The following is a 25,059-nucleotide window of genomic DNA, read 5'->3' on the forward strand; positions in this document are numbered from 1 at the left end:
TGAGCCTCCTGGCAGGGCTCGGTTTGCTGCTCCTGTGTGTTGGTGCTGGATTCACGAGGCACATCATCTGGGTGGAAAATTATTTCACTGAAATTTTGTTAGCAAGGGTACCAGGACTCCCTGGAGTAAATACCTGGGCCTCCTTTGGTCACGTTTGTCACTCTTGCCTTGCCAGCAGACGGTGTGTCCATCCAGCGTTTCCATCCCACTGCTGCTTCTTCCCCAGCTCCCCTTTGGCCTGACTCAGGGGGAGGGGCCTTTCCCAAGGGAACACCGGCAGACAGCGAGGGGTGCTTTCCTTGTGCTGGTTAATTGCAGGTATATCTACATCATGGGCATCCAGGAGAGGAACGAGAAGCTGTTCTACAGGGTGCTGCAGGACGACATTGAGCGGCTGATGCCCATTGTGTACACTCCCACCGTGGGCCTGGCCTGCTCCCAGTACGGACACATCTTCAGGAGACCAAAGTAAGGGCACACCCACGCCTTGCTCTGCCTCCTGCCCGGGGCTTGCAGGGGGTTCGTGTCCTTTTCATCCGGGGCAGCTACACCAGCCCTGTGACACGTCTGGGCAGTGGGAGTTTGTTAAAGCCGATCTCAGGACACAGTGTACAGTGAGAAACAGAGCTGGAGGTGGGTCACATGGATACCCCCAGTGCCCGGCTTCAGCCCCATTTCCAGCTCTTCCTAGATGCCACACGGCTCTGCCATTCCAGGGGGAATTCCCCAGCTGTCAGAGTCCCTTCTGTGGCTCTGAGGATCTGTGTCAGGACAGGGCATCTGGATGGGAGTGTAGATTGAGAGGGATTTGTGGACATCACCCTCACCCCTGCCCAGGAGGGGTGGCTCAGGTGGGTTCCCTAGATCCCTGCCCAGGAGGGGTGGCTCAGGTGGGTTCCCTAGATCCCTGCCCAGGAGGGGTGGCTCAGGTGGGTTCCCTAGATCCCTGCCCAGGAGGGGTGGCTCAGGTGGTGCCTCAGGCCCATCACTGTCACCCTGCCCAGGAAGGGTGGCTCAGGTGGTGCCTCAGGCCCATCACTGTCACCCTGCCCAGGAAGGGTGGCTCAGGTGGTGCCTCAGGCCCATCACTGTCACCCTGCCCAGGAAGGGTGGCTCAGGTGGTGCCTCAGGCCCATCACTGTCACCCTGCCCAGGAGGGGTGGCTCAGGTGGTGCCTCAGGTCCCTGCCCCAGGCAGGAGCAGATATTGTCCTTTGAGTGATTTATGTTCGCAGCTGTAAAACTTTGAATTTTAAATTGTCCTGTTTGGCATTTAGTTTTACAGAAGCAAGTTGAATTTCTAATTGTCACCCACAAAATATTTGTGTATTGTGATTTGTGGTTTTTTTCTTTCAGGGGATTGTTTATTTCCATCTCAGACAGAGGCCACATCAGGTCAATTGTGAACAACTGGCCAGAGAACGACGTTAAGGTACGGTCACGGTGTGATTTTAGGTGTTATTCCATCCCAGCTGAGTCTTTCAAGATTTACTAGTGTTTGATGGAAACATAAATATTAAGTAATGCATTCTTGGCTCTTTAGTGATGCTGGCAGAATGCAGCTCATTCAGGTAATGCCCATTTTAAGGATCAATGTTTCATCCTTAATGGGAGGTTTATGGTTGAGGAAAATATTCCTCATGATCTGTTCTTCATTTGACTAGGCAAACACACCTCAGTTTTTGCCTGGGAAAAAACCACAACTGCTATTGAGCTAATCTTTATAAATTTCAGTGAGTGGGTATGATTTGACCTGTCCATTTTTGTGGTTTTTTTTTTTTTTCATCAGGCTGTTGTCGTCACTGATGGAGAAAGAATATTGGGTCTGGGAGACCTGGGGGTGTACGGGATGGGAATTCCAGTGGGAAAGCTGTGTTTGTACACAGCCTGTGCAGGGATAAATCCAGATAAATGCCTGCCTGTGTGCATCGACGTTGGGACTGATAACACGGTGAGCTACCCCCATAAAAATGGGGTTTTTAAAAAAATATTCCGTACTATAACTGGGGAATGGGGCAAGCTGTGGTCAAAGGGAATACCCCCAAAAAGTGAGGAGAACCCCAGGAGAGGCAAACAGACCCCAACCCTGCCTGGAGAAAAGGGTGCAATGGCAGAGTTCCTAGAACAGGGAGTTCTAGGATTCTAGGGTTTTTGGGGTTTTTTTGAGCACTGTTATTTAAGGTAAATTGGAATATTTTATGCAAAGGGTAAAAGGTTTGGAATTCACTATATAGGGATTTAAAGGTGCCCACTGATTTGTCCATGAAAGGGTGCATCTGGAAGTAATGGAAATGCTGGAGCACTGCAAAACAGGCAGTCTGTTTTGACCTGACTTTGAAGGAGCTGGAAATGGGAATAAGATTTATTAGAGCAGTTTATTGTTCACAGTATTGATTTGTTCCGTTTTAAAAGCAGCCATGCCCAGCCGTGAGTGCCAGCTGGAATTAGAGAGCAGCCCTGAGCAGGCTGGGGCTGTGTGCCTGCAGCTGAGCTGTGCTGGGTGTGCCCTGGGGAGGGGCTCACGCTGCTGCTCTCGTGGTTGTTGTCCTGCAGACCCTGCTGAAGGACCCCTTCTACATGGGGCTGTACCAGAAGAGGGATCGCTCGCAGGTCTACGATGACCTGATCGATGAGTTCATGGAGGCCATCACAGACAGGTGGGACACTGAGCACCCTCACACGCTGTCCTCCATCAGCCACCCCGGGGGTGAGGAAAGAGCCAGCAGCTGGGACAGGCTGTGTGTCTGTGCCCCCCTGGTGACCCGCTGCCTGTCGCTATCTGTAGCGAGGCACAGAGCGGAGACAGGGCTGCTGGGACAGCCTGCTGCCACAGATAAAGGGGGGGTGCAGGCTCTGCTGCTCTGCTCTGCCTCTGGCCAGTGATGGGGGTGTTTGTCATCTCCCGTAGGTATGGCCAGAACACGCTCATCCAGTTTGAGGACTTTGGGAACCACAATGCTTTCCGGTTCCTGAGGAAGTACAGAGAGAAGTACTGTACCTTCAATGACGACATCCAAGGTACAGCCTTGGTTTGTGTTCCTGAATATCCCTGCAGGAACTCTTCCCAAAGCCACAGCCTGCCATGTGGATGTGTTCATCTGCCCTCAGATTTGCTCTGCTCTCACAGGGACAGCCTCAGTGGCCTTGGCAGGACTGCTGGCAGCCCAGAAAGCCACTGGGAAACCACTCACAGACCAGAGAGTGCTGTTCCTTGGAGCGGGAGAGGTGAGTCCTCCTAAGGGCTCAGAGCAGCAGGAGATATTTAAAATTAGTATTTTCTCATGCTGGAGGTTTGCCTTCTCTGAACTCCACTGCAGAACTTCTCATATAAGGCCAGCTGAAATGCGTTAGCAGAAAGGACTCTGCCTAGACAGGAATGTGTGAAAGGTGTCTAACATTTGCAGGGACTCACATCCTTCATTTCCCTGTGTGGCCTTGACGAAAGCACCAGGGACCTGTGTGTATTTGAAGGGAAACTCACCATAAAACCGTGGTGTAGTGAGACCATCTTGTTGATTTTTATAGCACCGGAGGGAAGTACAGGGAGCGCTTCTCAGCAAGGTGATTGATGCAGTTTGCAGCAGGCACCAGCTCCTGGTGCTGCAGTGCCAGGAGCAGCCCTGCGCCTCTCAGTGCATCAGCACAATTGCTCCTGTGGTGCTGACAAAATGACTTAATTATCTGAGAAGTTCTCCATCTGGGCAAAGGCGCTGGTGGCAGTAATTGGCTGGTGCTGCTCTGAGCCCTGCTCTGCCTCACTTCTCCTGCCAGGGAGGGGGCAGGGGCCAGCACAGCCTCCCGCTGCCCTCTCCAGCCCTGCCTGGGGCAGGAGCCAGGCTGGGAGCACACAGCACGGGTTGGCTTGGTGTCAGGAGGGCTGAGCATTCTGTCTGGCCCAGCTCACAGCCCCTGGAGAGCCGCCCCTGCTGTCCTGGGGGCTGCCCCGCACAGGGAAACACTCCTGTGTCTCAGAGCGGGCTCTCTGGGGGTTCTCTGGCTCTGATGGCAGAGCTCCTCTGTGCCCTGTCACAAACCCGAGTCCTTTCCCTCGCCAGGCCGCCCTGGGCATCGCCAACCTCATTGTCATGGCCATGATGGAGAGCGGTGTTTCCCAGGAGGAGGCCTCCAGGAGCATATGGATGTTTGACAAGCATGGCCTGCTGGTCCAGGTAGGGTGTGGCACACCTGGAGTCCCCCAGCACAGGTGAGCACTGCCGTCCCCTCCCTCACAGGAGGAACCAACGCTTTCCCTGCAGGGCCGAGAGCAGAAGGCGGATTCCCACCAGGAGCCATTTGCACACAAGCCCCCCGAGCACATACCAAAGACCTTTGTAGAGGCAGTGGATGAACTTCGGCCTTCTGCTATCATCGGTCAGTGAGCTCATTTTCCTGTAACCTGCCTTCTCACTGCCTTTAATTTGCTTCAGGGCTCTGGGGAGCTTGGTGACAGCCGTCTGCTGATGTAAGTAAGATGGAAGTGTGAGGTCAGTTTTCTACTTGAAAGTACACTGAGCTGTGGTGCTCCTTCTGAGCCTTGTGTTCTTAGTGACAGAGAGCAGCCACAACCTCCATGTTTTCTGCAAGAACTCAAGCTGTTGGGGTGTTCTCTGACCCTCTGCAGCCACCCCCTGTGGTCAGACTCTGCCAGCAGCACAGCTGGAAGCAGCAGTTCCGTGCTGCAGGCCACCAGCACCTCTGAGGTCGCTGACATCTGTAGGTACTCACTTAGAGCTGTGGCTCTCTGCAGAGAGCAGACAGGATTACAGGCGTTTCCTGCCTGTCTGCAGTTTCCTTGGCACGCAGTTTATTTGGAAAAGGAGAGGGTTTTTTGGTTGAGTACCCTGGAGCTTGTAGGCACTGCACAAATCCATCGTAGCTGTGTGTTCGTACCTCTGGGTTTGGGTGTGGTCAGGAGCGCCAGTGTCGGGTGTGCGTTGCACAGCTAGCACCCAGCCGGGATGAATCATCCCCAAAGCACCTGGAATTCCCTCTTGCTTACTTACCCAGGACCGAGTTCTTTGTTCTCATCAATACCAAAAAACAGTGTGAAGTAGGCTTCTGGAGCACACACTCTGGGTGTTGCTGTGGAAGCTGTCAGTGTCGGCCAGCCAGAAGCAGCGCCTGCTCTCCATCTCCAGCTCAGAGGAGCCGTGCCCCGGGGGAGGCTGGAGGGCTGGGGGGGTGGCTGTCCCTGCCCGGGGCAGCCAGCCTTGACTGTAGTTTTGTGTGTGGCCCCGTCCCCCAGGAGTGGCTGGGGCAGGGCGTCTCTTCACCCAGGACGTGCTCAGAACCATGGCTGCCATCAACGAGCGACCCATCATATTTGCCCTGAGCAACCCCACGGCCAAGGCCGAGTGCACGGCAGAGGAGGCCTACACGCTGACAGAGGTGGGTGAGCCCGGGGCTGCCCTGCTGGCTCTGCCTGAGCTCGGGTTGTCCTCTCACTGCTTGGGCTCAGGGGGGTGAGAGCGCAGCTCGTCCTCACCTCCTGGCAAAAGCAGATGGGCGTGGTTGGAAAAGAGGTCTGGGTTTGTGGGTGACAACGTTTTGCAAAGCCCAAAGTAGCCTGAGTCTTGTTACTGCTTTTTTAAGAGGATGACCTGCAGGACTGTTACATGGCTGTGATCAATTAACTCTTGTTTCCCAGCGCTCTTTTTAATTGTTTTGTGTTTTAATGGAGCCTGCTGGCCTCGCCGCAGAGACTCAGTGCAAGCTTTGCAGTGTGATGGCTGGGAGAGTCCTTGGAGCAGGGCAGGAGCTGGGCTTGCACTGTCCCGCAGGTGCCACCAGCAGTGACCCCTGGGGCCCTGTGCTGCCCGGGCAGGGGTGGCCCCTGTCCCCGCCACAGCGGCTGTGTCACACCCTGGCACCACCAGGCGCTGCAGTGAGTCAGCCAGGAGCAAACGCACCTGGCTCTGCGCCCTCCCCTGGGGCTGGCACTCAGGGTTTGGGCTGGTTTTCCTTAACAGCTCTACCATTATCCCAACAGCACCTCCTAACCCTGGCTTGCCTTTATGAAGCCAGTCTTTTGGCCAGTCTTGTGCCACCTTGTGCAGGTTTTTGTGCCAGGCTGGTGGCCTCTCCAGGGAGCCCAGGGGAGAGAGGTGGGGCAGAAACAGCAGGGCCCTGGGATCCCTGAGCTGGCTGCTGGGATCCCTGAGCTGGCTGCTGGGGTCCCTGAGCTGGCTGCTGGTGCTGTCCTGCAGCTGCTGGATCTCTGAGCTGGCCTCAGCCCCTGCCTGCAGGCTCCAGGGCTGCAACTCTTGAGAGCACTCATTCTTTTCTATTTCTCTTACTGTAATACAGTCCCAAATCAAGTGGCTGGTGTGTGAAAAGGGGTGGGTTCAGTGGCTGGTGTGTGAAAAGGGGTGGAGTTCAGTCTGCAGCAGGAGACAAGGAAAGCAGGAGAGCTTTCCTTGTCTCCTGCTGCAGACTGAGTTCCTCCCTTGCACTGCCCACGGGGCTCAGCATCACAGCCCCAGCAGTGGCAGTGTCACCCTGTGAGGGTGGCACTCCGCTGTCCCCATCTGACACCCGGACTCTGTCCCACATTCCTGGGGCTGTCAGCTCAGGGAACTGCTGCCCCAGAGATCTGCAGCCCAGAGGAGCCCTGCAGCAGCGGCCTCTGGACAAAGTCTGGATCTTATCTCTTATCAGTAGGATCATCTGGGCTGGAAAAGCCCTCCAAGGCCATCAAGTCCAACCATTCCCCAGCTCTGCCAAGGCCACCAGTGTCCCATGTCCCCATGTGCCACATGCACATGGCTTTTCAATCCCTACAGGAATGGAGACTCCATTGCTGCCCTGGGCAGCTGGGCCAGGGCTGCACAGCCCTTTAGCAATTTTCCCTATTGTCCAACCTCCCCTGGCCATTCCCTCTCCTCCTGTCCCAGTTCCCTGGAGCACAGCCTGACCCCCCCGCTGTCCCCTCCTGTCAGGAGCTGTGCAGAGCCACAAGGTCCCCCCTGAGCCTCCTTTTCTCCAGGCTCAGCCCCTTCCCAGCTCCCTCAGCCCCTCCTGGGGCTCCAGCCCCTTCCCAGCTCCATTCCCTGCCCTGGACACACTTTTAAATTGAGGTGGTTTAATCTCTCTCAGATGCCTTGCGTTAACCAAACAGAGAGCTGGGCAGTGCTTCAGTTTATAAATTCCAGTATCTTGGATAGAAGGTAAACAGGAGTTAGCTGTGCAACCAGGACTTCAGTTGGCATAAATAAATGTAAAACCTGCTGCCACCTCTAGCTGAAGGAGGCCAGGAGCAGTCAGAGGGGGACCAGCCTAGTTTTTGCTTGCAGTTCTTCTGGAATATCAGCGGATGAAGAGATGTTTTAGGGCAGGGGGCTGAGTTTGCCACGGCTGAGTGCTGAGCCCCAAGGAGCTGGCCCTCAGCGTGGCTGTCCCTGCCAGGGGCACAGGCTCCCTGGGGTCAGGAGCTGGGACAGCACCATGCTGTTTGCAAAATTGGAGCCCAGTGGAGAGGAGATCTTTGGGGTTTTTCCTGTGTTGGATCCCTTTCTCTTGTATTGATGATTCTCCACGTTCCCAGTTCCTTGTACATGAGGGTTATTAGGGCAATTAAGCACTGCTGGTTAGTAAATGATCTGGTGTATTGTTCCAGTCCTTACCCATAAATTCTGCAATGTTTGTGTCTCTTTAAACTTTGCTGCAGCCCAGCTGTCTGTTCTCACGATGCTCTTTGGTTCTCTGAAATGTCCTCAGCTGCACATCAGCTTGCCCTTCAGAACGTATTTTCCCTTCAAGGCGCAGTAATTACCTAGGAAATGGACTCCAGAGCCCTGGCTATTGTGTGGTTCTCTGGAAATCTCCAGCCTCACTGGCTGTGTCGCGTAGCTAATGCAATTTGTCAGGCTGTTAGGGATCAGAGCTGTCCCCCCGTGTGTCCCCAGGCCTCGGGACAGCCTGGTCCTGGCTGGGTGACTCAGGCTGCGCTGGAGGCAGCAAAGAAACAAAGACACCATCCTAACCTTTCGTTCCTCATTTGTTTCCCACTAGATGGCACCTGTAAAAGGCTGTGGATGCCCCTGCCTGTTCTGAGGGCTTCTGCTGCCTTGTCATTTGCTTTGTCTTTTGGTCCTGTCCTCTCCTGCACCCATCTGCTCTGCTCCTCCACAAAAAGGCTCTTGTCGTGGGTGTGCCCCGACATCCAAACACAGTTCCAGAGCCTTCAGCCTCTTTGGCAATTTGTTTTCAAGCACAGTCGTCCTGGGGAGCCTTAAAGGTTCTAAACTCATGTCCTAAACCTGTTACTCAAAGAAAGTCAAGATGTTTTTTGTTTTCAGTGGCTTTACTGCTTGAGAAGAGAGGCATTTATCTAGAGGGTGTGGTTCACACTCAGATACGTTTTGATATCTAGTGCAAATTGAAATCCTTTCCAAAGGAAGGATAAGCAAACCGCATTATTCCCTGCTCGGATTGCCCTCAGCAGCAGCAGCAGGCTGACACAGCAGTTCCTCCCTCTACCCCACACCCTCCAGGGAGAAAGGGACCTTTCCTTGTGCTCCAGCTTGCTCTGGCAGTGGCCATTACTCATGAGTCTGCAGGGTCCCTGTGGCAGTGGTGCTGCACAGGGTTAATGCAGCAGCACTGCATCCTGCACAGGGTTAACGCAGCAGCACTGCATCCTGCACAGCAGCACTGCATCCTGCACAGGGTTAGCACATCAGCACTGCATCCTGCACAGCAGCACTGCATCCTGCACAGCAGCACTGCATCCTGCACAGGGTTAGCACATCAGCACTGCATCCTGCACAGCAGCACTGCATCCTGCACAGCAGCACTGCATCCTGCACAGGGTTAGCGCAGCAGCACTGCATCCTGCACAGGGTTAGCACATCAGCACTGCATCCTGCACAGCAGCACTGCATCCTGCACAGCAGCACTGCATCCTGCACAGCAGCACTGCATCCTGCACAGGGTTAGCGCAGCAGCACTGCATCCTGCACAGGGTTAGCGCAGCAGCACTGCATCCTGCACAGGGTTAACACAGCAGCACTGCATCCTGCACAGGGTTAGCACAGCGGCACTGCATCCTGCACAGGGTGCTGCACAGGGTTAACACAGCAGCACTGCAGTGGTGCTGTTAAGGGTTAACACAGGAGAGCTTTGTGTGTCCCTCTAAGCGGGTGATCAGTGCCCCACTCCCCTCCTCAGACCACGGTGGTCAGTGCCTATGTCCCTGTGGCCCTTGGCTCTCACTGCCCATGTCCCTGTGTCCCCTGGCTCTCACTGCCCATGTCCCCTGTGTCCCCTGGCTCTCACTGCCCATGTCCCCTGTGTCCCCTGGCTCTCAGTGCCCATGTCCCCTGTGTCCCCTGGCTCTCAGTGCCCATGTCCCCTGTGTCCCCTAGCTCTCAGTGCCCATGTCCCCTGTGGCTCCTGGCTCTCAGTGCCCATGTCCCCTGTGGCTCCTGGCTCTCAGTGCCCATGTCCCCTGTGGCTCCTGGCTCTCAGTGCCCATATCCCTGTGGCTCCTGGCTCTCTGCCCATGTCCCTGTGGCCCCTGGCTCTCAGTGGCACCCAACTCCGTTCCTGCCCAGCTGCCCACCAACCCTTCCTCCCACCCTTCCTCCCGCCAGGGCCGGTGCCTGTTTGCCAGCGGCAGCCCCTTCGAGCTGGTCACTCTGAAGGATGGGAGGACCTTCAAACCAGGCCAAGGAAACAACGCTTACATCTTCCCAGGTAAGAAATGAAACTGTCACCCTTTAATCTCCAAGGCTGGGCTGCCTGCACCCTTCCTTGGGCTCCCTTGCTGCAGAGGCACAGGCAGTGGAGCAGCGTGCAGAGGTGTTGCCAGCGTTTGAGAGCTTGGAGAAGTGAGTGGCTGGGTGACAGAAAATCAGTCCAGGCTGGGTGGGGGGCACATGCATCCGCAGTGAGCAGACCCAGCTGGACGTCGCTGAGAAAACAGATGGGTGTTATGAAAGGCTTTGGGTTCTGCTGCTTGTTTGGGGAGAAAAGGAGAAAATAGATGTTAATATGCGCTTGCAGTTATGTTAATAACTCTCAGAGTTAATGGTTCTTGCAGTTGTATCTGTACAAGGCGGGTGGAAAAGCAGCACTGGGGATGTTCCTGTGCCTTGCCCAGCTCCCTGAGCTGCTGAGCTCCAGCCCTTCTGGAAGCCACCTGCTGTGGCCATGGCTGCACCATGGTAGCGGTGCTGTGAGGGTGGAAGGTGCTCGGGCTGAGGCAGGGGTGGGAGGAGGTGACCTTTAACCCACGCCATGGCTCTGTCAGAGTGTGCAGAGGATGGCTGGCAGCTCCTGGCAGCAGGCTGCAGGTTGACAGTGAAGTGGCCCTAACTGGCAGTGATTTCTCGTAGGCGTGGCTCTGGCTGTGATCCTCAGCAGCGTCCGGCACATCAGCGATAAGGTTTTCCTGGAGGCTGCCAAGGTAACCCTGGGAGCAGAGCAGGCTGTGGCTTCTGACACAACAGGGATTGCTTGATGGGCACTTTTCTCAAATCCTGGTGAAGCACAGTGGTTTCCTGTTTGGTTTCTGTTGGCTTGTGCCTCCACAGTGGGGAAAAATAAAATCATGTTTTGACCGAACAAAGTTGTGCCAAGAATCAGGTTCCATTGCAGTTGTGATGGAGTAGCAAGTGTGTCCCTGTGTGAGTTACTGTGACAGCAGGGCTGTCCCCTGCCCTGCCCTGCCCTGCCCTGCCCTGCCCTGCCCTGCCCTGCCCTGGGTTCTGCAGCTGGCTCTGTGGCTCTGGGGGATTCATGCCCCAGAATACCAGAGTTTGTTGTGCTAAATGCTCGCAGCCAGTGCTGATTCTCAGTTCCTCAGACTGAAATGCTGAGATCCTGAGTGCCTCACTCCAGTGCTTTGGGAGCACTCTGGTGCTAAGAGCACTGCAGCTTGATTCTCTCAGGTCTCCTGGCACGTTATTAGTCACATCTGGGGGGCAGTAAATAAAAAGTGTTTGTTTCTCTCACTCAGGCATTGGCAGAACAGTTGACAGATGAAGAGCTTGCACAAGGAAGACTTTATCCTCCACTGTCCAATATCAGGGAAGTTTCTATTTATATTGCTGTCAAGGTGAGTGTGAAATATAAAATTGCACTGCAGTAAAAGTGGTTTATGTGTACATTAACCTGCTGAGTTGCACAGAGTGTGACCCTTGAGTATGAGGTGCTCGGGCAACACCCGGTTCTTTGTGTCTGCAATAAGAGAAATGGATAAAAACCTTCTCTTTGTTGGATGCTTCAGCTTGGCAGCCACGATGGGCCAAAACTACGCCCCTCTAATTCCTGAAATTCAGCTTTGAGATCCAGCTAAGGCATGTGGGGATATAAAGACACTGAGGTGCTGAGGAGAGAAGACAAAGGACTCTGCATGATTCAGTGTGAATTAAGCAAAAGCCATTTATTGTGTTTCTAAACACTGTTTATATTTACTTCTCATCTTGGTCTGCACAGCCATGCATGGTTTGATGGGCATTGATAGCTCTGCTCTGTCCCTGCATGGTTTCATTGGCACCTCTGCTCTGTCCCTGCATGGTTTCACTGATAGCTCTGCTCTGTCCCTGCATGGTTTGATGGGCATTGATAGCTCTGCTCTGTCCCTGCATGGTTTCATTGGCACCTCTGCTCTGTCCCTGCATGGTTTGATGGGCAGCTCTGCTCTACCCATGCATGGTTTGATGGGCAGCTCTGCTCTGTCCATGCATGGTTTCATTGGCAGCTCTGCTCTGTCCCTGCATGGTTTGATGGGCAGCTCTGCTCTGTCCATGCATGGTTTGATGGGCAGCTCTGCCTTGCCCACAAGGCAAGCAGGCACCTTTTTATTGATCTAACGGGTAGAAGCTGTAAGCACCACTTACTCAGGCTGCAGCCCCTTTGCCTGTCAGCAGGTTCTGTGCCTGTCTCTGCCTGGCAGTGCCCTTGCCAGGCGCAGGATGCCCCCTCCCTGGTGCCGAAGCTGTTCCTTTGCGGTGCATTTCCCGCCGTGCGCGCTGCCCTCGCTGCGGGGAGTGGCGGGCGCTGCGAGCCGTGCTGTTCCCCCTCCCCAGGTGATGGAGTTCCTGTATGCCAACAACATGGCCTTCCACTACCCCGAGCCGGCCGACAAGAACCGCTACATCCGCTCCAAGGTCTGGAGCTACGAGTACGAGTCCTTCATGCCCGACGTGTACGACTGGCCCGAGTCCAAGGTGCACTGACACAGCCCCGCGCCCGCTCCTCAGGCAGCGCCGCTACTCTGCAGGGATCCCCTCCCTCCCTCCTCTGACCAACTGTAATCATGATCTTTGACTCCTCTAATTTATTTGCGCTCATTTCGTTGCCTTTTTTTTTGTTTCCCCCCCCTCACGCCCTGTTTTTCACCTGATTTCTCCCAAGTACCTGATAAACTGTACGGATGACGGCATCTGCCACAGGGATGAGAGAGCCCTCCAAAGTTAATTTAAACAGTAACATTGCATTTCTAGCCTAGAGCCAGCACCACACCGGAGAATTCCATTAGTGATATTTTAACTACATGCATTTGATGATAAACTGTAGCTCTCTCATCACTGCTGATCTCCAGAATTATTTATTTCTGCCTTTAATAATCAGTCTTCTAATTGTCCAAGTGTTGTCACACTGCATTAGCTGTGACATCAAGGGAGACCACTTGTAGAAAATACAAAAGGGCAGTTAAAGACAGCTTTGAGAGTCTGATGGGCCTTCTGTTTTGTTTAATGTTTAAAGATGCCCATGTCCAGACATCCTTGTGGCATTGGCTGCTGTTTCCTTGAGGAGCAGCGAGATGTACATGTGTGGAGTCTGCAGCAAAGTTTGCAGCTTTGTTTTCATCACTCCGTGAAATCTGTTCTCAGGAAAAATGTGAGCTAGTTCAAATTGGCCTTGGGAAGCCTGAAAATAATACTGATCACTTAACAGCTTTTAAAAACAAAGCCGTGCTGTCAAAGAGCAAATTTTATTGGGTAGAAGTAGGACTTGAAGTAATTTATGGAAATCTTTTTAGAGATTTTACTAGGAGATTTTAAGCAATGGACTGCAAAATGATGTACCAAAGGATCTTTATTTTAAAAAAAAATTAATTTTTTTCAAGATTCTGTTTCATTTAAGCCAGGTTGTTTTCTCCCTTGTTCTGGCAAAAAGACTCGCGTGCTGACTCGAAAGCTGCAAAGTGGGCTCAGCTGGAAGCAGCACCCCGTGGGCAGTGCTGGTTCCGAGTGCTGGCAGGGCAGGAGCAGGAATGTTGTCAGGCAGCTGTTCACACGAGTCTGCTGGACGTTCCCTGAGGGCTCGGTCCCGCTCGCTCTGCAGCCTGAGTGCTGCACCCAAAGGTGCAGTGCTGCTCACTCCAGCTGCTGCCCTGACAGGCCTGCTTTGGCAGGGTCCCTGTCTGACAGCAGGAGCTCCCAGCCGAGCTTTTCCTGGCCAGGGGTAGTGCTGCACGTTTGCTGCAGATGCCACAGTGTAGCCTCCCGCAGCTGCCTCGGAGCGAGGCCCAAGGGCCCTGGTCAGCGCACGGGGACAGGCAGGGACAGCCAGGGGTGTCACAGCCTGTGGCTGCCCCACCTGTGCTCCCTGCCCCGGCAACAGCCACCTGCCAGGAGCAGAAACAAGGATACCAGGCTGCCCCAGTTTGCTGCAGCAAGGCAGGAGAAGGGCAGGAGTAAATAAATAGATGGATGTGCCAGCAGGGCTGCCCTGGCAGACAGCATCCAGAGAGAGAAAGCAAAGCTTGCTCAGGATATACCCATGGCAACAAGCACTGCCCTCCTGTCCTCAGTTACACAGGAAAACGCAGTCTCCACAGAACAGGCCAGAACAGAGCAGGGTTAGAATGGTCTCAGTACCCCCTCAGGCACCTACAGCCTGATCTCTGGCTCTAAAGTTGTATTCCTACAAAGAACAGTAAACCTTGGGAAGGTGCTGCCTGTGAGGGCAAAGAAGACTGATTATATAAACACAGAAAAGAGTGATGTGGGGAAAAAACCGTGGTGTTCAAGCTGTGGTAAAGTGTTGTGTGGTGGGGCTCGAAGTGCTTCACTGCTGAGTGCTGACATGCACACGGGCAGGAGCTTGCACTTGCAAGTGAATGTACAAAAGACACCAACACACACACACACATAGGATGTTTTTACAAAGAGTGCTTTTTTCATCTATTTTTGCTATGCCTTGTTTGTATCGTATTTAAATTAGTCATCTTACTGAAAAAGAAATTATTTATTCAACGTATGAATTATTTTTGCCTTCTGAAAATCCAGCTCTATCTGAAGCCTGTTGTATTGTGCCAGTGGAGTTCTGCACCACTGGATTCCGGAGTGCTGGGAACACACGCTTCCTCCCTCCTGCCAGCAGCCTGTTAGACAGACGAGTGACAGAAACACCCAAAATGCACTGATCTCCCGGCCCAGCCGAGAGTGATCACAGAGGCGGGGGATCCACTCCCCAGCTCTGCCTTAGGAAGCAGGGATCCACCCCTTCAGCCTGATTGCTTTGTTCCCAGGATTGCAGCTGCTGTCCATAGCCAGTGGCCCTTGGCGCTCGGGAAGAGCCGTGGCCTGGGGAGGCAGCAGGGCCCTGCTGGGGGCAGGAGCGATCCCGTTCCCCGAGGAGCCCCTGCCCGGTCCGGCTCAGGAGCTCGGTGCTCTGAGCAGCCCTCGCCCGCCCTGGCACCGCCTGTGCCGGCAGGCGCTGCCGAGAGCTGGCCGGCGGCGGGATTTCCCCAGCACAAACGCTCCTGCACAGGGATTCTGGAAATCCCGCCGCAGAGGTGAGAACGGCAGTCCCCAGCAGAGCTGTCAGAGCAGCCCCGGGCTGTGCTGGAGGTGTGGCTGGCTCTGTCCCCTGCCCAGCTGGGAGGTGCCAGCCGGACCTGAGCCAGCACGGCCTCCTGGGCTCTGTCTGCCCGGCTCTGGATCCTCTGCAGCCTGCAGTGTGGACGTGCTGGGATTTTCCCTTCCACGTGCAGCCGTTGTTTCCTGTTGGCAACAGGTAACCTGTCAGCTCACAGAGTTTTAAGTCCATTTCACTCTTGCTTTCATCTTCTCCAGAATTTTTTTTTTCTTACATAGGATTTTAAGATACATAGATTCATGTTCAGTTTTCCTTCAGGTACAATTAATCCTTGAACTAATTACAACTGCTAATCTTGCTGGCTAGTAAGGAACCAGTTTCCTTTTTCATATTCTACTTAACACGATTTTTTCTGTTTGCTGGTTTACTCAAAATATTTTCTGGTCTTTATCTGTACAGAAAATTCTCTTAGACAGTATGCAAAGGGAAACAGGTGTCACCAGGATGCATTTTGTCATGTTACATAGTGTGAGTTAAAAAATACGTCACCTAAAGGACCACCAGTGTTGTAGCTTGTCACACAGCTCCCGTGACTTGCCCTCCAGATGATTTTGTAAAAGACTGTCTCCCGTGTCCCCTTGGGGTATGCAGAGCCCTTCTGGGAGGATCAGGAACTTGGCCGAGGTCAGTCTTCCAGGATTTGTCCAATCCTTGCTTCCTTAAAATCAGCAGGAGCAGGACTGAGCCTCTTGGCAGCAACCTGTAGGAGTGTTTAGGGGAGAGTAAAGGTATCTAAGGAAGCACAGCCTTTCTTCATAAAATATCTTGGTTTTGTTCAAAGGCTTTGCAAAGGTCTGTGTGTTCCTGAAGCCTCTGCCCTGCTGCCAAGGTGACACGTAGAGGGAGATGATTAAAATGTTGTGTCTGATACATTTTAAACCCCCAGTGTGACGCGTAGCACTAGTTCTGGGTTACATTTGTGGACAGTGATGCATCCTGATCTGTTGTGTTCGTTTTCCAAGCTTCAAACCAAGTGACACTTTACCTGCAGAGTGGTGTGTAACAGGTTTCCTGTGGTCGGTGCGTGTCTTCCTCTTGTACTGTTGTTTCCAGCACGCTGTTTTACGGGGATAAAGTAACTCTTGTCACACTCCTCTGGTAGTACCTGCCAAGATGAACGATACACCTTTTAGTTTCTCGTTAGCAGCCCTCCGTGGTGACTGTTCCTGTGGGAGAGTGGGGATCACTATTGTACAGCTCCCGCCCAGGTTTCAGTTCAGCTGACTCCGGCCCCGGCAGTCCCGGCTGGTTTGGTTTGGCTGCAGAGGGGCAGAGCTGAGCTCCTCTGCAGTTCCTCTGCTGGTCCCACAGAGCTGAGCTCCTCTGCAGTTCCTCTGCTGGTCCCACAGAGCTGAGCCCCTCTGCACTCCCACAGAGCTGAGCCCCTCTGCACTCCCACAGAGCTGAGCCCCTCTGCACTCCCACAGAGCTGAGCCCCTCTGCACTCCCACAGAGCTGAGCCCCTCTGCACTCCCACAGAGCTGAGCCCCTCTGCACTCCCACAGAGCTGAGCCCCTCTGCGGTCCCGCAGAGCTGAGCCCCTCTGTCGGCCCGCAGAGCTGAGCCCCTCTGTCGGCCCGCAGAGCTGAGCCCCTCTGCAGTCCCGCAGAGCTGTGTGTGGCTCAGATCAGTGAGAGCAGCTGGGGCTGGCTGCAGAGGGGCAGAGCTGAGCCCCTCTGCCATCCCTGCAGAGCTGTCTGCAGCTCAGATGAGTGTGAGAGCAGCCGGGGCTGCAGTCTCACTGCGAGTGCTTCCAGCAGGACGAGCCACCGTCGTTTCTGCCCTCGGGACGATCCGAATGCTGCCCCGTTCGGTAACAGCCGCGGGCGGCGGGCAGGGACTGGTGTTACACGGGAGGAGGAGATGCCGAGCAAAGCTCTGCTGCACTGGCCTGGCAGCTGAATTTGGGCAAAGCCCCTCAGCTGCTGCTGCTGAGGGCACACCTGACTAACCGTGCGTGCTCCCGTGGGACGATCCAGCACGGCTCCGAGCGCTTCCCCCCGCGCCTCCCGCTCTCCGTGGGATGGCAGGACTCGCCCGTGGCACCGGGGGCTGCAGCTGGAGGAGGAGGTTTGTCACCAGGTCCCGAGCTGGCAGGTGGTGCTCCCCAAACTCAGGCTGGCCCAGACTGAGCTCTGCTCTCCACCTACCATCGGCTTCGGCTCATCCGTTCTTCAGCCAGACCCTTCCTCATGGGAATGAAAATACTCTTAGGACTAAAGATGGCTGCCTTGTCAACAAAACAGCAAAATAACCTGCATTTATTTCTATCTTAAACATATCTACCTTATGCAAATCAATGTGAGCCTGCTGGGGCGCCTGTGAGAACAGTTCCAGCCTGATCTGTGTGGGGTTGGCTGTGCCTGGGAGGGTCATTGCTCAGCTGAAACTAAAACTGTGTGTAAAATGTGAAGTGGTTCGGGTTTCTTCCTACTTTATAACGTTGTAACTCTATTGAAATGTGTGTTCTAGTCTTCTATTTTCTTAGTAAAATGCATTCCCTTTGCCTAAGTTGTACCTGATCTTTTTATTCTGAGAAAAAACAAAACCCAAAAGTGCTGGATCTGTTCAGGACTGGGAAATGTCCCTTTGCCAAAGGGCTCTGTAAATGATTGCATGTGATGATCTTTAAGGTCTTTTCCTAGAATCATGCAATCAGAAGATGGTTTGAGTTGGAAGGGAACCTAAACAACCATCCAGTGCCACCCTCTGCCATGGGCAGGGACACCTTCCACTGTCCCAGGCTGCTCCAAGCCCTGTCCAGCCTGGCCTTGGGCACTCCCAGGGATCCAGGGGCAGCCACAGCTGCTCTGGGCACCCTGGGCCAGGGCCTGCCCACCCTCCCAGCCAGCAATTCCTCATTCCCAAGATCCCATCTGTGCCTGCCCTCTGGCCCTGGGAAGCCATTCCCTGGCTGCTGTCCCTCCATGCCTTGTGCCCAGTGCCTGTGCAGCTCTCCTGGAGCCCCTGGAGGCCCTGGCAGGGGCTCTGAGGTGTCCCTGGAGCCTTCTCTTGTGCAGGGGAACAGCCCCAGCTGGGCCAGGCTGGCTCCAGAGCAGAGGGGCTCCAGCCCTGGCAGCATCTCCGTGCCCTCCTCTGCACTGGCTCCAGCAGTGTAGCAGGCACGGGGCCAGCTATGGCCCCATGGAGAAATGCTCAGAGATAAGAATGTGCTGGGTCATAGGAATTGAACCAGGAGTCTTCACTCTGGTCCTCCAGGCCTGCTTATCTCTCTGTGACCCCATAGGCTAGTTTCCCTAACCCCTACAACTGGTCAGTTTCCAAGCCCCCCTAACCCTATAAAAGGGTCTGTCTTGGCCCATTTTGTGGGAAGAGCTGCATTCGGACCCTTCATGAACCCCTCAGAATAAACCCTCGTGGAATGCTCTGATGCCTGCCTTCTCCCTCTCTCCTCCGTGGCTCTTCTGAAAGCCACGACCAGCCAAAGCCCCTGGCAAGCTCAAGATCTGAAACCATAAAAGAGCTGATATCTCTAAGAGCTGACAATCACCGAGCTTGCTGAGGTGGTCACGGCTGTGCAGTAGTTCGGGCTGGGGCACTCAGCCCCCGGAGAGCTGAGATACCCGGCCTTAAGGCTACTTGCCTGGGGCGCTCTGACCTTATCAGCTATACGGCTCAGAAGCTAGCCCCGGTGGCTTTTTTACACAGCAGCTCCAGGTCCTTGTGCTGTTGGAGCCAGGGCTGGGGCAGCTCTGCAGGTGGGGTCTCACCTGAGCCCAGGGGCACAGGGGCACAATCCCCCCTGCCCTGCTGCCCACACTGGGGGATCAGCCCAGGGCAGGGGGTTCAGGCTGGGGCCGGTCCAGCTCTCACCCACAGCACCCCCAGGTCCGTCTCCCAGGGCTGCTCCCTCTGCTCACCCCCAGCCGGGGTTGATCAGGGGTTGATCCCTGTCCCGGTGCCGCTCCAGCGCTCGTTCTCTCCGATCCAGCGGGTCCCAAGGCGTGACCGCCCCGCGCTCCCCTCAGCCGCAGGGCGGGCTCTGCTCACGGCCCCGCCCGCCCGACGCGCCCGGGAGGTAAGGCCGGGACCGGGCCGGGACCCAGCCGGGCTGGAACCGGGGCCGGGCCGGGGGCTGGGGCGGGTCGGGAGCGGGGCCGGGCCCCCACTGTCCATCCCGGTGTCCCCGTGTCCCCGCCGGGCCCCGGGCCGGAAGCGCGGGAGGAGCCGGGGCCGGCTGAGGGGAGCTCGGAGCGGGCGGGCCGAAAGGGAGAGCTGGGAGCCCTGCCCGGGCCGAAAGGGAGAGCTGGGAGCGGGCTGGCCTCCAGGGGCTCCAGGAGAGCTGCACAGGCACTGGGCACAAGGCATGGAGGGACAGCAGCCAGGGAATGGCTTCCCAGGGCCAGAGGGCAGGCACAGATGGGATCTTGGGAATGAGGAATTGCTGGCTGGGAGGGTGGGCAGGCCCTGGCCCAGGGTGCCCAGAGCAGCTGTGGCTGCCCCTGGATCCCTGGCAGTGCCCAAGGCCAGGCTGGGCAGAGCTTGGAGCAGCCTGGGACAGTGGAAGGTGTCCCTGCCCATGGCAGGGGGTTGTAGTACAATTATTTTCAAGGTTCCTTCCAACCCAAACCATTCAATCCTTGCATGATCCCATGATTTTGCACTGAGGAAAATGAAAATGGAATTATCTGCATTTGCAAAGTGATTATTTCTGCATTTGGTTTGAGATGGACACGAATCGCGGCTGCCCCCGAGCCCCCAAGTTCAGACTGCACCTTGGCGTGCTTGGGAGGACCCTGCAAGCCCACCTGGGAAGGAAGTGCTTTCTTCTGGAATTCCAGAATTCTGGAATGCTTTGTGTTTGAGGGTCCTCAAAGCCCACCCAGTCCAATACACTGCCATGGGCAGGGACACCTTCCACTGTCCCAGGCTGCTCCAAGCCCCATCCAGCCTGGCCTTGGGCACTGCCAGGGATCCAGGGGCAGCCACAGCTGCTCTGGGCACCCTGGGCCAGGGCCTGCCCACCCTCCCAGGGAACAAAAACTGGGAGGTTGTGGGAACTTCTCTAAAAACAACTGATCTTGAGAAATTATTTTGAAAGATACCTGAAGATGTTAAGGCACCTGAAATATTAAACCCTTCTGAAAAGAAGGCAGGGGCGAACTGTGGGATGGCTGGGGCTGGAGGAAGCCCAGTCTGTGAGGTGGGAGAGCAGTGGGCTGTCTGTGCCGACCAGCCAGGCTGTCAGGCAGGCACCACCACAGACACAGCAGCAGCTGGGGCACAGGTGTGGGGTGGAACAGCTTTCCCTGGCCTCTGCCCTCGGGGCAGCCCTGCCTCTCGTGAGGGGCTCTGGGGGAAGGGACCCTTCCCCCTCTGAATCTCCGGGCTGCCCGCTGAAATGTCAGCAGAGACTGCTCGGTGAAACTCACCCTGAAAAGCTCCTAGAGGAAACCTCTCACAGGAAAACTCAACATTTAAACAGAGCTCAGAGGAAGTAAATTATTTATTTATTTGTTTGCTGGGTGGGGTTAGAGCTTAGAGCTGTTCCAACTGGATGGGGCTGTTTTCCCTGGGATTCCACATGGGTCTTGTGCTTGGGCTGTGTGTTTGCAGTCTTCCAGGACATAAGAAGGAAATCTCTGCTTTTAAATAATGTGTTGTCTGAAAGTCATATCCTGCTCTAGGCAGGTTGTACTTTTATGTTTTAAGGGAAAGGGAATTTTATCCTCACACTGAACTGTGGAGGATGCCTTCCCTTCAAACAAAAATGTTTGTTGATTTCCCTGCACAAATACATCAAATCCCAGAATACCCTGAGTTGGAAGGGACCCACCAGGATCACCCATTCCAGTTCCTGCCCTGCACAGACCCCCAGCAATCCCACCCTGGGCATCCCTGGCAGCGCTGTCCAAAGGCTCCTGGAGCTCTGGCAGCCTCGGGGCCGTGCCCATCCCTGGGGAGCCTGGGCAGTGCCAGCACCCTCTGGGGGAGACCCTTTCCCTGATACCCAAACTAACCCTCCCTGGCACAGCTCCAGCCGTGCTCTGGGTCCTGTCCCTGTCACAGAGCCTGGCACCTGTGTTCCAGCAGGCACCTGCTCTCTGTTCTGTGTTCCAGCAGGCACCTGCTCTGTGTTCTCTGTTCTGTGTTCCAGCAGGCACCTGGGGTGTGTTCTGTGTTCCAGCAGGCACCTGGGGTGTGTTCTGTGTTCCAGCAGGCACCTGGGGTGTGTTCTGTGTTCCACCTGCTCCGATTTCCAGCTGTTCCTGTTCCAGGTGTCGCCTCCCGGGATGTCCCTGGAGATCACTTTCCTGGGCACGGGCTCCGCCTTCCCGTGCCCGTCCCGCGGGGCCTCGGCGCTGGTGCTGCGCAGGGGAGGGCAGTGCTGGCTCTTCGACTGCGGCGAGGGCACGCAGACACAGCTCATGAAGAGCCACCTGCGAGCAGGTCCGTGCCCTTCGGGTGAGGGAGGGACGTTTCGGGTGCCGGCAGGGCAGGGCAGGGCAGGGAGCGCCGGCGGGGCTGCCTTGGGCGGGGCTGCCCAACCTGCTCCGCAGCCATCTCTGACCGCCCCTCGGCTCGGAGCTGCCTCCCGCACACCGTCGGAATTAACTCATCGGGCTCGGCAGCGTCAAAGCGGCCCGCAGAGCAGCTCAAAACAGGAACGGTTCGTTTGTTGTTTGTCTGGAGGCAGCTCTCGACAAACCTGCGGTGAGCCTGCCTGGGGGTAAATGTCTCTTTTCAAGCGAGGCTGTGTGTACTGGGGGTAACTTTCACCTTTTGGCAAATAAATCGGGAATAAAGCTCACCTCACTGTCATAGCCACTGTGCTTCCACAGTCCTCAGTGGCCAGAGCTGACTTCTCTCCCCCAAAGAATGAATTGTCAGTTACAAACAGAAATACAAGGTCCTGCTTCTCCAAAACCTACCAGGGAATTTAATGTCAGGTAGATGGAGTAATTTCTATGGAATTGTTTACTGAAATCATCTTAAAACAGAAGAAGGAGATTCTGTCATTCCTGTGGCTCTGTCCCAGCAGGTGCTGGAGGAAATGGCTGGCTCTGTGGAAATGGGAGTTCAGCAGGGACAGAGGCAGCCTGGTTAAAGGACTTGTGTCTGCAACGAGAGAGTTCTGGGCTCTTCTGACCCAGCGAGGGCAGGACCCAGCCGGGGCCAGACAGCCCAGGCACCCAAGAAAGCCCAGACATTTACAGAGCAATTTTTTTTTCTTGCTTTAAACAACACCAGTCAGCAGTGGCGTGGTTCTTGCCTCTTAAAAAACTTTGAAGTCAAAACTACCTGCTGGTTTGGTTTTGGTTATTTTTAATTTTGTTCATTTCATGGGCTAGAAGGAGCCACACAAATTCCTCGTTAGTCTGCAGTTTTTCTGTAAGGCTGAAGCTCAAATGCTTCCTAGCACTTCCTTGCATTTCACATGGCAGATGTCACCAGCCAGGCCCATTCCATGCTTGTGGAATGCTTGGCTCAGGAGGAGCTAAACCTTGCATCTCTGCAGCCTCTTCTTGGCCTGTCAGGCCAAAATCTTCCTTGTGGGGAAGGGATGGGGAAAGAAATTCCTTTTGGGTTGGGATTTGTCTGTTAAGCGCTGGTTTTAATTTCCCTCCCCGCTTGTTTCAAACATCTTGCCAAGCAGCCGTCATTTCTGAGTTGTAACATTGTTTATTTTCCTGTCTTTTCCTGGCTTTGTCTTTTCCTGTTCTGTTCAACAGCCAAGATTACCAAGATTTTCATCACTCACCTTCACGGCGACCACATTTTTGGCCTTCCTGGGCTGCTGTGCACGCTCAGCCTCCAGAGAAGCCCTGATGCCAGCGTGGTCCCCATTGATATTTACGGGCCCCTGGGGCTGCGGAGCTTCCTCTGGAGGAGCCTGGAGCTGTCCCACTGCCAGTCCCTCCTCCCCTACTCCGTCCACGAGCTGGTCCCCACGCGGGACCAGTGCCCCCCAGAAGAATTCAGGGACTTTTCTGGCTGGGACCGAGGCGAGGGGCTCGCCCGGGCGCCTCCAGGGCGAGTTCTGGAGCTGGATGCAGGAACAGACTCCTACTTGCTGCTGGAGGACGAGGAGCTGTCTGTGCGCGCCTTCCGCCTCTTCCACCGCGTGCCCTCCTTCGGCTTCGTGCTGGAAGAGAAGCCCCGGCCCGGGAAGCTCCAAGTGCAGACACTGGAGGAGCTTGGTAGCTACTTTTACTTATTTTTCCCCTTTTTACTTCCTTTATGACCACCTTCCTGCATGTTCTAGCAAACCCAAGCTGCTGTCTCTCTCCGTAGCCTGTTTTAGCTCAGTTTTCTGTCGAAGGCGTTTTGGCAGCTGAGCTCCAAGCTGCACTCTGAACCGGGGTGTGACACCGGTGCCAGGGAATGTCACAGACCACTTTCATGCTGGCAGCAGCTGACAAGTTCAGGTGCCAAAGTTTAAACAGCTCAGCGTAGCTTTCGGGAAAACATATGGCCAGTGTATTTGCATGATTTTCTTGACTTTAATAGGAGCAATATAATTGGGGTTTTTGATATAGATTCCCTGAGCAGTTTCCCTATGGCTGCCCCATCCCTGGAAGTTTCCAAGCCCGGGCTGGAGCACCCTGGGACGGTGGAAGGTGTCCCTGCCCATAGCAGGATTAACTTTGAGGTGCCTTCCAACCCAAGCTGTTCTAGGATTCCATGGTTTTCTTCAAACACACTTCCTGCTAAGGTTACAAGCTCTTAACTTGCACGAAAAGTCTGAAATACCAATCGATTTGTATACTGAGGTTGTGTTTTTATCCGGTGAGCCAGCTGTACATCCGGCACACCTCAGGTGGTGTTTTCCAAAGCTAACACTGCTCTAACAACGTGACTGGTGCAGCACTTAGGGGCTGTTTTGCCTTTCCCTGGCAGGAGTCCCACCGGGCCCCTTGTACGGGGAGCTGAAGAGCGGCCGCGCCGTCGTCCTGAGCAGCGGCGTGACGGTGCAGCCCGCGGCCGTGCTGGGCCCGCCCGTGCCCGGCAGGAAGGTCTGCGTCCTGGGCGACTGCTCGGGGCCCGTGGGGCCCGCCGCCCAGCGCCTCTGCTGCCAGGCTGACCTGCTGGTGCACGAGGCCACGCTGGAGGACAGCCAGCAGGACAAGGCGCGCGAGCGCGGGCACAGCACCCCCGGTGCGGCCGCGCGCTTCGCCCGGGAATGCCGCGCCCGGCGGCTGGTGCTGACCCACTTCAGCCAGCGGTACCGGCCCGAGCACCTCGGCAGCCTCCAGAGGGAGGCCCAGGCCGTCATGGGCGGCCAGGAGGTGACTCTGGCCCAGGACTTCATGACCATCGAGATCCCCATGAAAAACTGAAAAACGAGGACTTTGTGACCACAGAGGTCCTGGTGAAACAGTGAGAACTGAAGGCTTCATCATGAGATCCCAGTGAGAAACTGGAAAACAAGGGCTTCATCATGAGATCCCAGTGAGAAACTGAAAAACAGACTTCGTCATGAGATCCCAGTGAGAAACTGGAAAACAAGGGCTTTAGAATGAGATCCCAGTGAGAAACTGAAAAACAAGGACTTCATCATGAGATCCCAGTGAGAAACTGAAAAACAAAGACTTCGTCATGAGATCCCAGTGAGAAACTGAAAAACAAGGGCTTCATCATGAGATCCAAGTGAGAAACTGGAAAAAAAGAACTTCGTCATGAGATCCCAGTGAAACAGTGAAAAACAAGGGCTTCATCATGAGATCCCAGTGAAACAGTGAAAAACGAGGACTTTCTGACCACAGAGATCCCAATGAAACAGTGATAACTGAGGACTTCATCATGAGATCCCTATGAAGCAGTGAAAACCAAGGACTTCATGACCACAGAGATCTTGATGAAAAAGTGAAAACTCAGGATTTCATGACAATATCCCAATGAAAAAGTGAAAACAAAGGACTTTGTGAAAATAGAGATCGCGATTAAAAAGTGAAAACTCAGGATTTGTGACCACAGAAACCCCAATGGAAAAGTCAAAACCAAGGATTTTGTGACCACAGAGATCCCAGTGAAACTGTGAGAACTCAGGAGTTCATAAGAGGATCCCAGTTACACAGTGGAAAACGAGGACTTTGTGACCACAGAGATCCCGGTTACACAGTGGAAAACGAGAACTTTGTGACCACAGAGATCCCAGTTAGACAGTGGAAAACGAGGACTTTGTGACCACAGAGATCCCGGTGAAACAGTGGAAAACGAGGACTTTGTGACCACAGAGATCCCAGTGAAACTGTGAGAACTCAGG

The 25,059-nt window shown here is 54.8% G+C and overlaps 3 protein-coding genes across 6 annotated transcripts in view; 2 read left to right on the plus strand and 1 right to left on the minus strand.

Moving 5' to 3' along the window:
• ME2 (malic enzyme 2) overlaps positions 1-17,338 on the plus strand; it is a 34,947-nt gene extending 17,609 nt beyond the window's left edge. For both annotated transcript variants that reach the window (XM_050986702.1, XM_050986703.1), the window contains exons 4-16: positions 319-468; positions 1,356-1,431; positions 1,789-1,950; positions 2,553-2,656; positions 2,908-3,017; positions 3,127-3,224; positions 4,055-4,168; positions 4,256-4,370; positions 5,245-5,387; positions 9,593-9,695; positions 10,337-10,407; positions 10,960-11,058; positions 12,032-17,338. In XM_050986702.1, the coding sequence (XP_050842659.1) occupies positions 319-468; positions 1,356-1,431; positions 1,789-1,950; positions 2,553-2,656; positions 2,908-3,017; positions 3,127-3,224; positions 4,055-4,168; positions 4,256-4,370; positions 5,245-5,387; positions 9,593-9,695; positions 10,337-10,407; positions 10,960-11,058; positions 12,032-12,181 (1,495 nt within the window). In that variant the 3' untranslated portion in view covers positions 12,182-17,338. The remainder of the gene's footprint in view (positions 1-318; positions 469-1,355; positions 1,432-1,788; positions 1,951-2,552; positions 2,657-2,907; positions 3,018-3,126; positions 3,225-4,054; positions 4,169-4,255; positions 4,371-5,244; positions 5,388-9,592; positions 9,696-10,336; positions 10,408-10,959; positions 11,059-12,031) is intronic.
• On the minus strand, positions 14,108-16,998 carry LOC127061098 (uncharacterized). The gene is made up of 5 exons (XM_050987378.1): positions 16,982-16,998; positions 16,784-16,889; positions 15,937-15,997; positions 15,321-15,489; positions 14,108-14,956 (listed from the first exon to the last, which is right to left on the minus strand). Exons 1-5 carry the CDS (start codon positions 16,996-16,998, stop codon positions 14,458-14,460), a joined length of 852 nt encoding a protein of 283 aa, XP_050843335.1. The 3' UTR covers positions 14,108-14,457.
• Positions 17,339-18,716: 1,378 nt separating the features above from the next.
• Positions 18,717-25,053, plus strand: ELAC1 (elaC ribonuclease Z 1). Of its 3 annotated transcripts, none has more exons than XM_050986705.1 (4): positions 18,717-18,870; positions 21,071-21,242; positions 22,526-22,993; positions 23,694-25,053. In XM_050986705.1, the coding sequence occupies exons 2-4, from the start codon at positions 21,086-21,088 to the stop codon at positions 24,131-24,133; spliced, it is 1,065 nt and encodes a 354-aa protein (XP_050842662.1). In that variant the 5' UTR covers positions 18,717-18,870; positions 21,071-21,085; the 3' UTR covers positions 24,134-25,053. The 3 variants fall into 3 exon arrangements, with proteins under 3 accessions (XP_050842662.1, XP_050842661.1, XP_050842663.1); XM_050986704.1 differs by having other exon boundaries at positions 18,859-18,870; positions 21,010-21,242; XM_050986706.1 differs by lacking the exon at positions 18,717-18,870 and having other exon boundaries at positions 19,340-21,242; positions 23,694-24,159; positions 24,817-25,053.
• Positions 25,054-25,059: the final 6 nt, after the last annotated feature.

The sequence above is a fragment of the Serinus canaria genome, chromosome Z (genome assembly GCF_022539315.1).
Source record: "Serinus canaria isolate serCan28SL12 chromosome Z, serCan2020, whole genome shotgun sequence".
Taxonomy (NCBI): Eukaryota; Metazoa; Chordata; class Aves; order Passeriformes; family Fringillidae; genus Serinus; species Serinus canaria.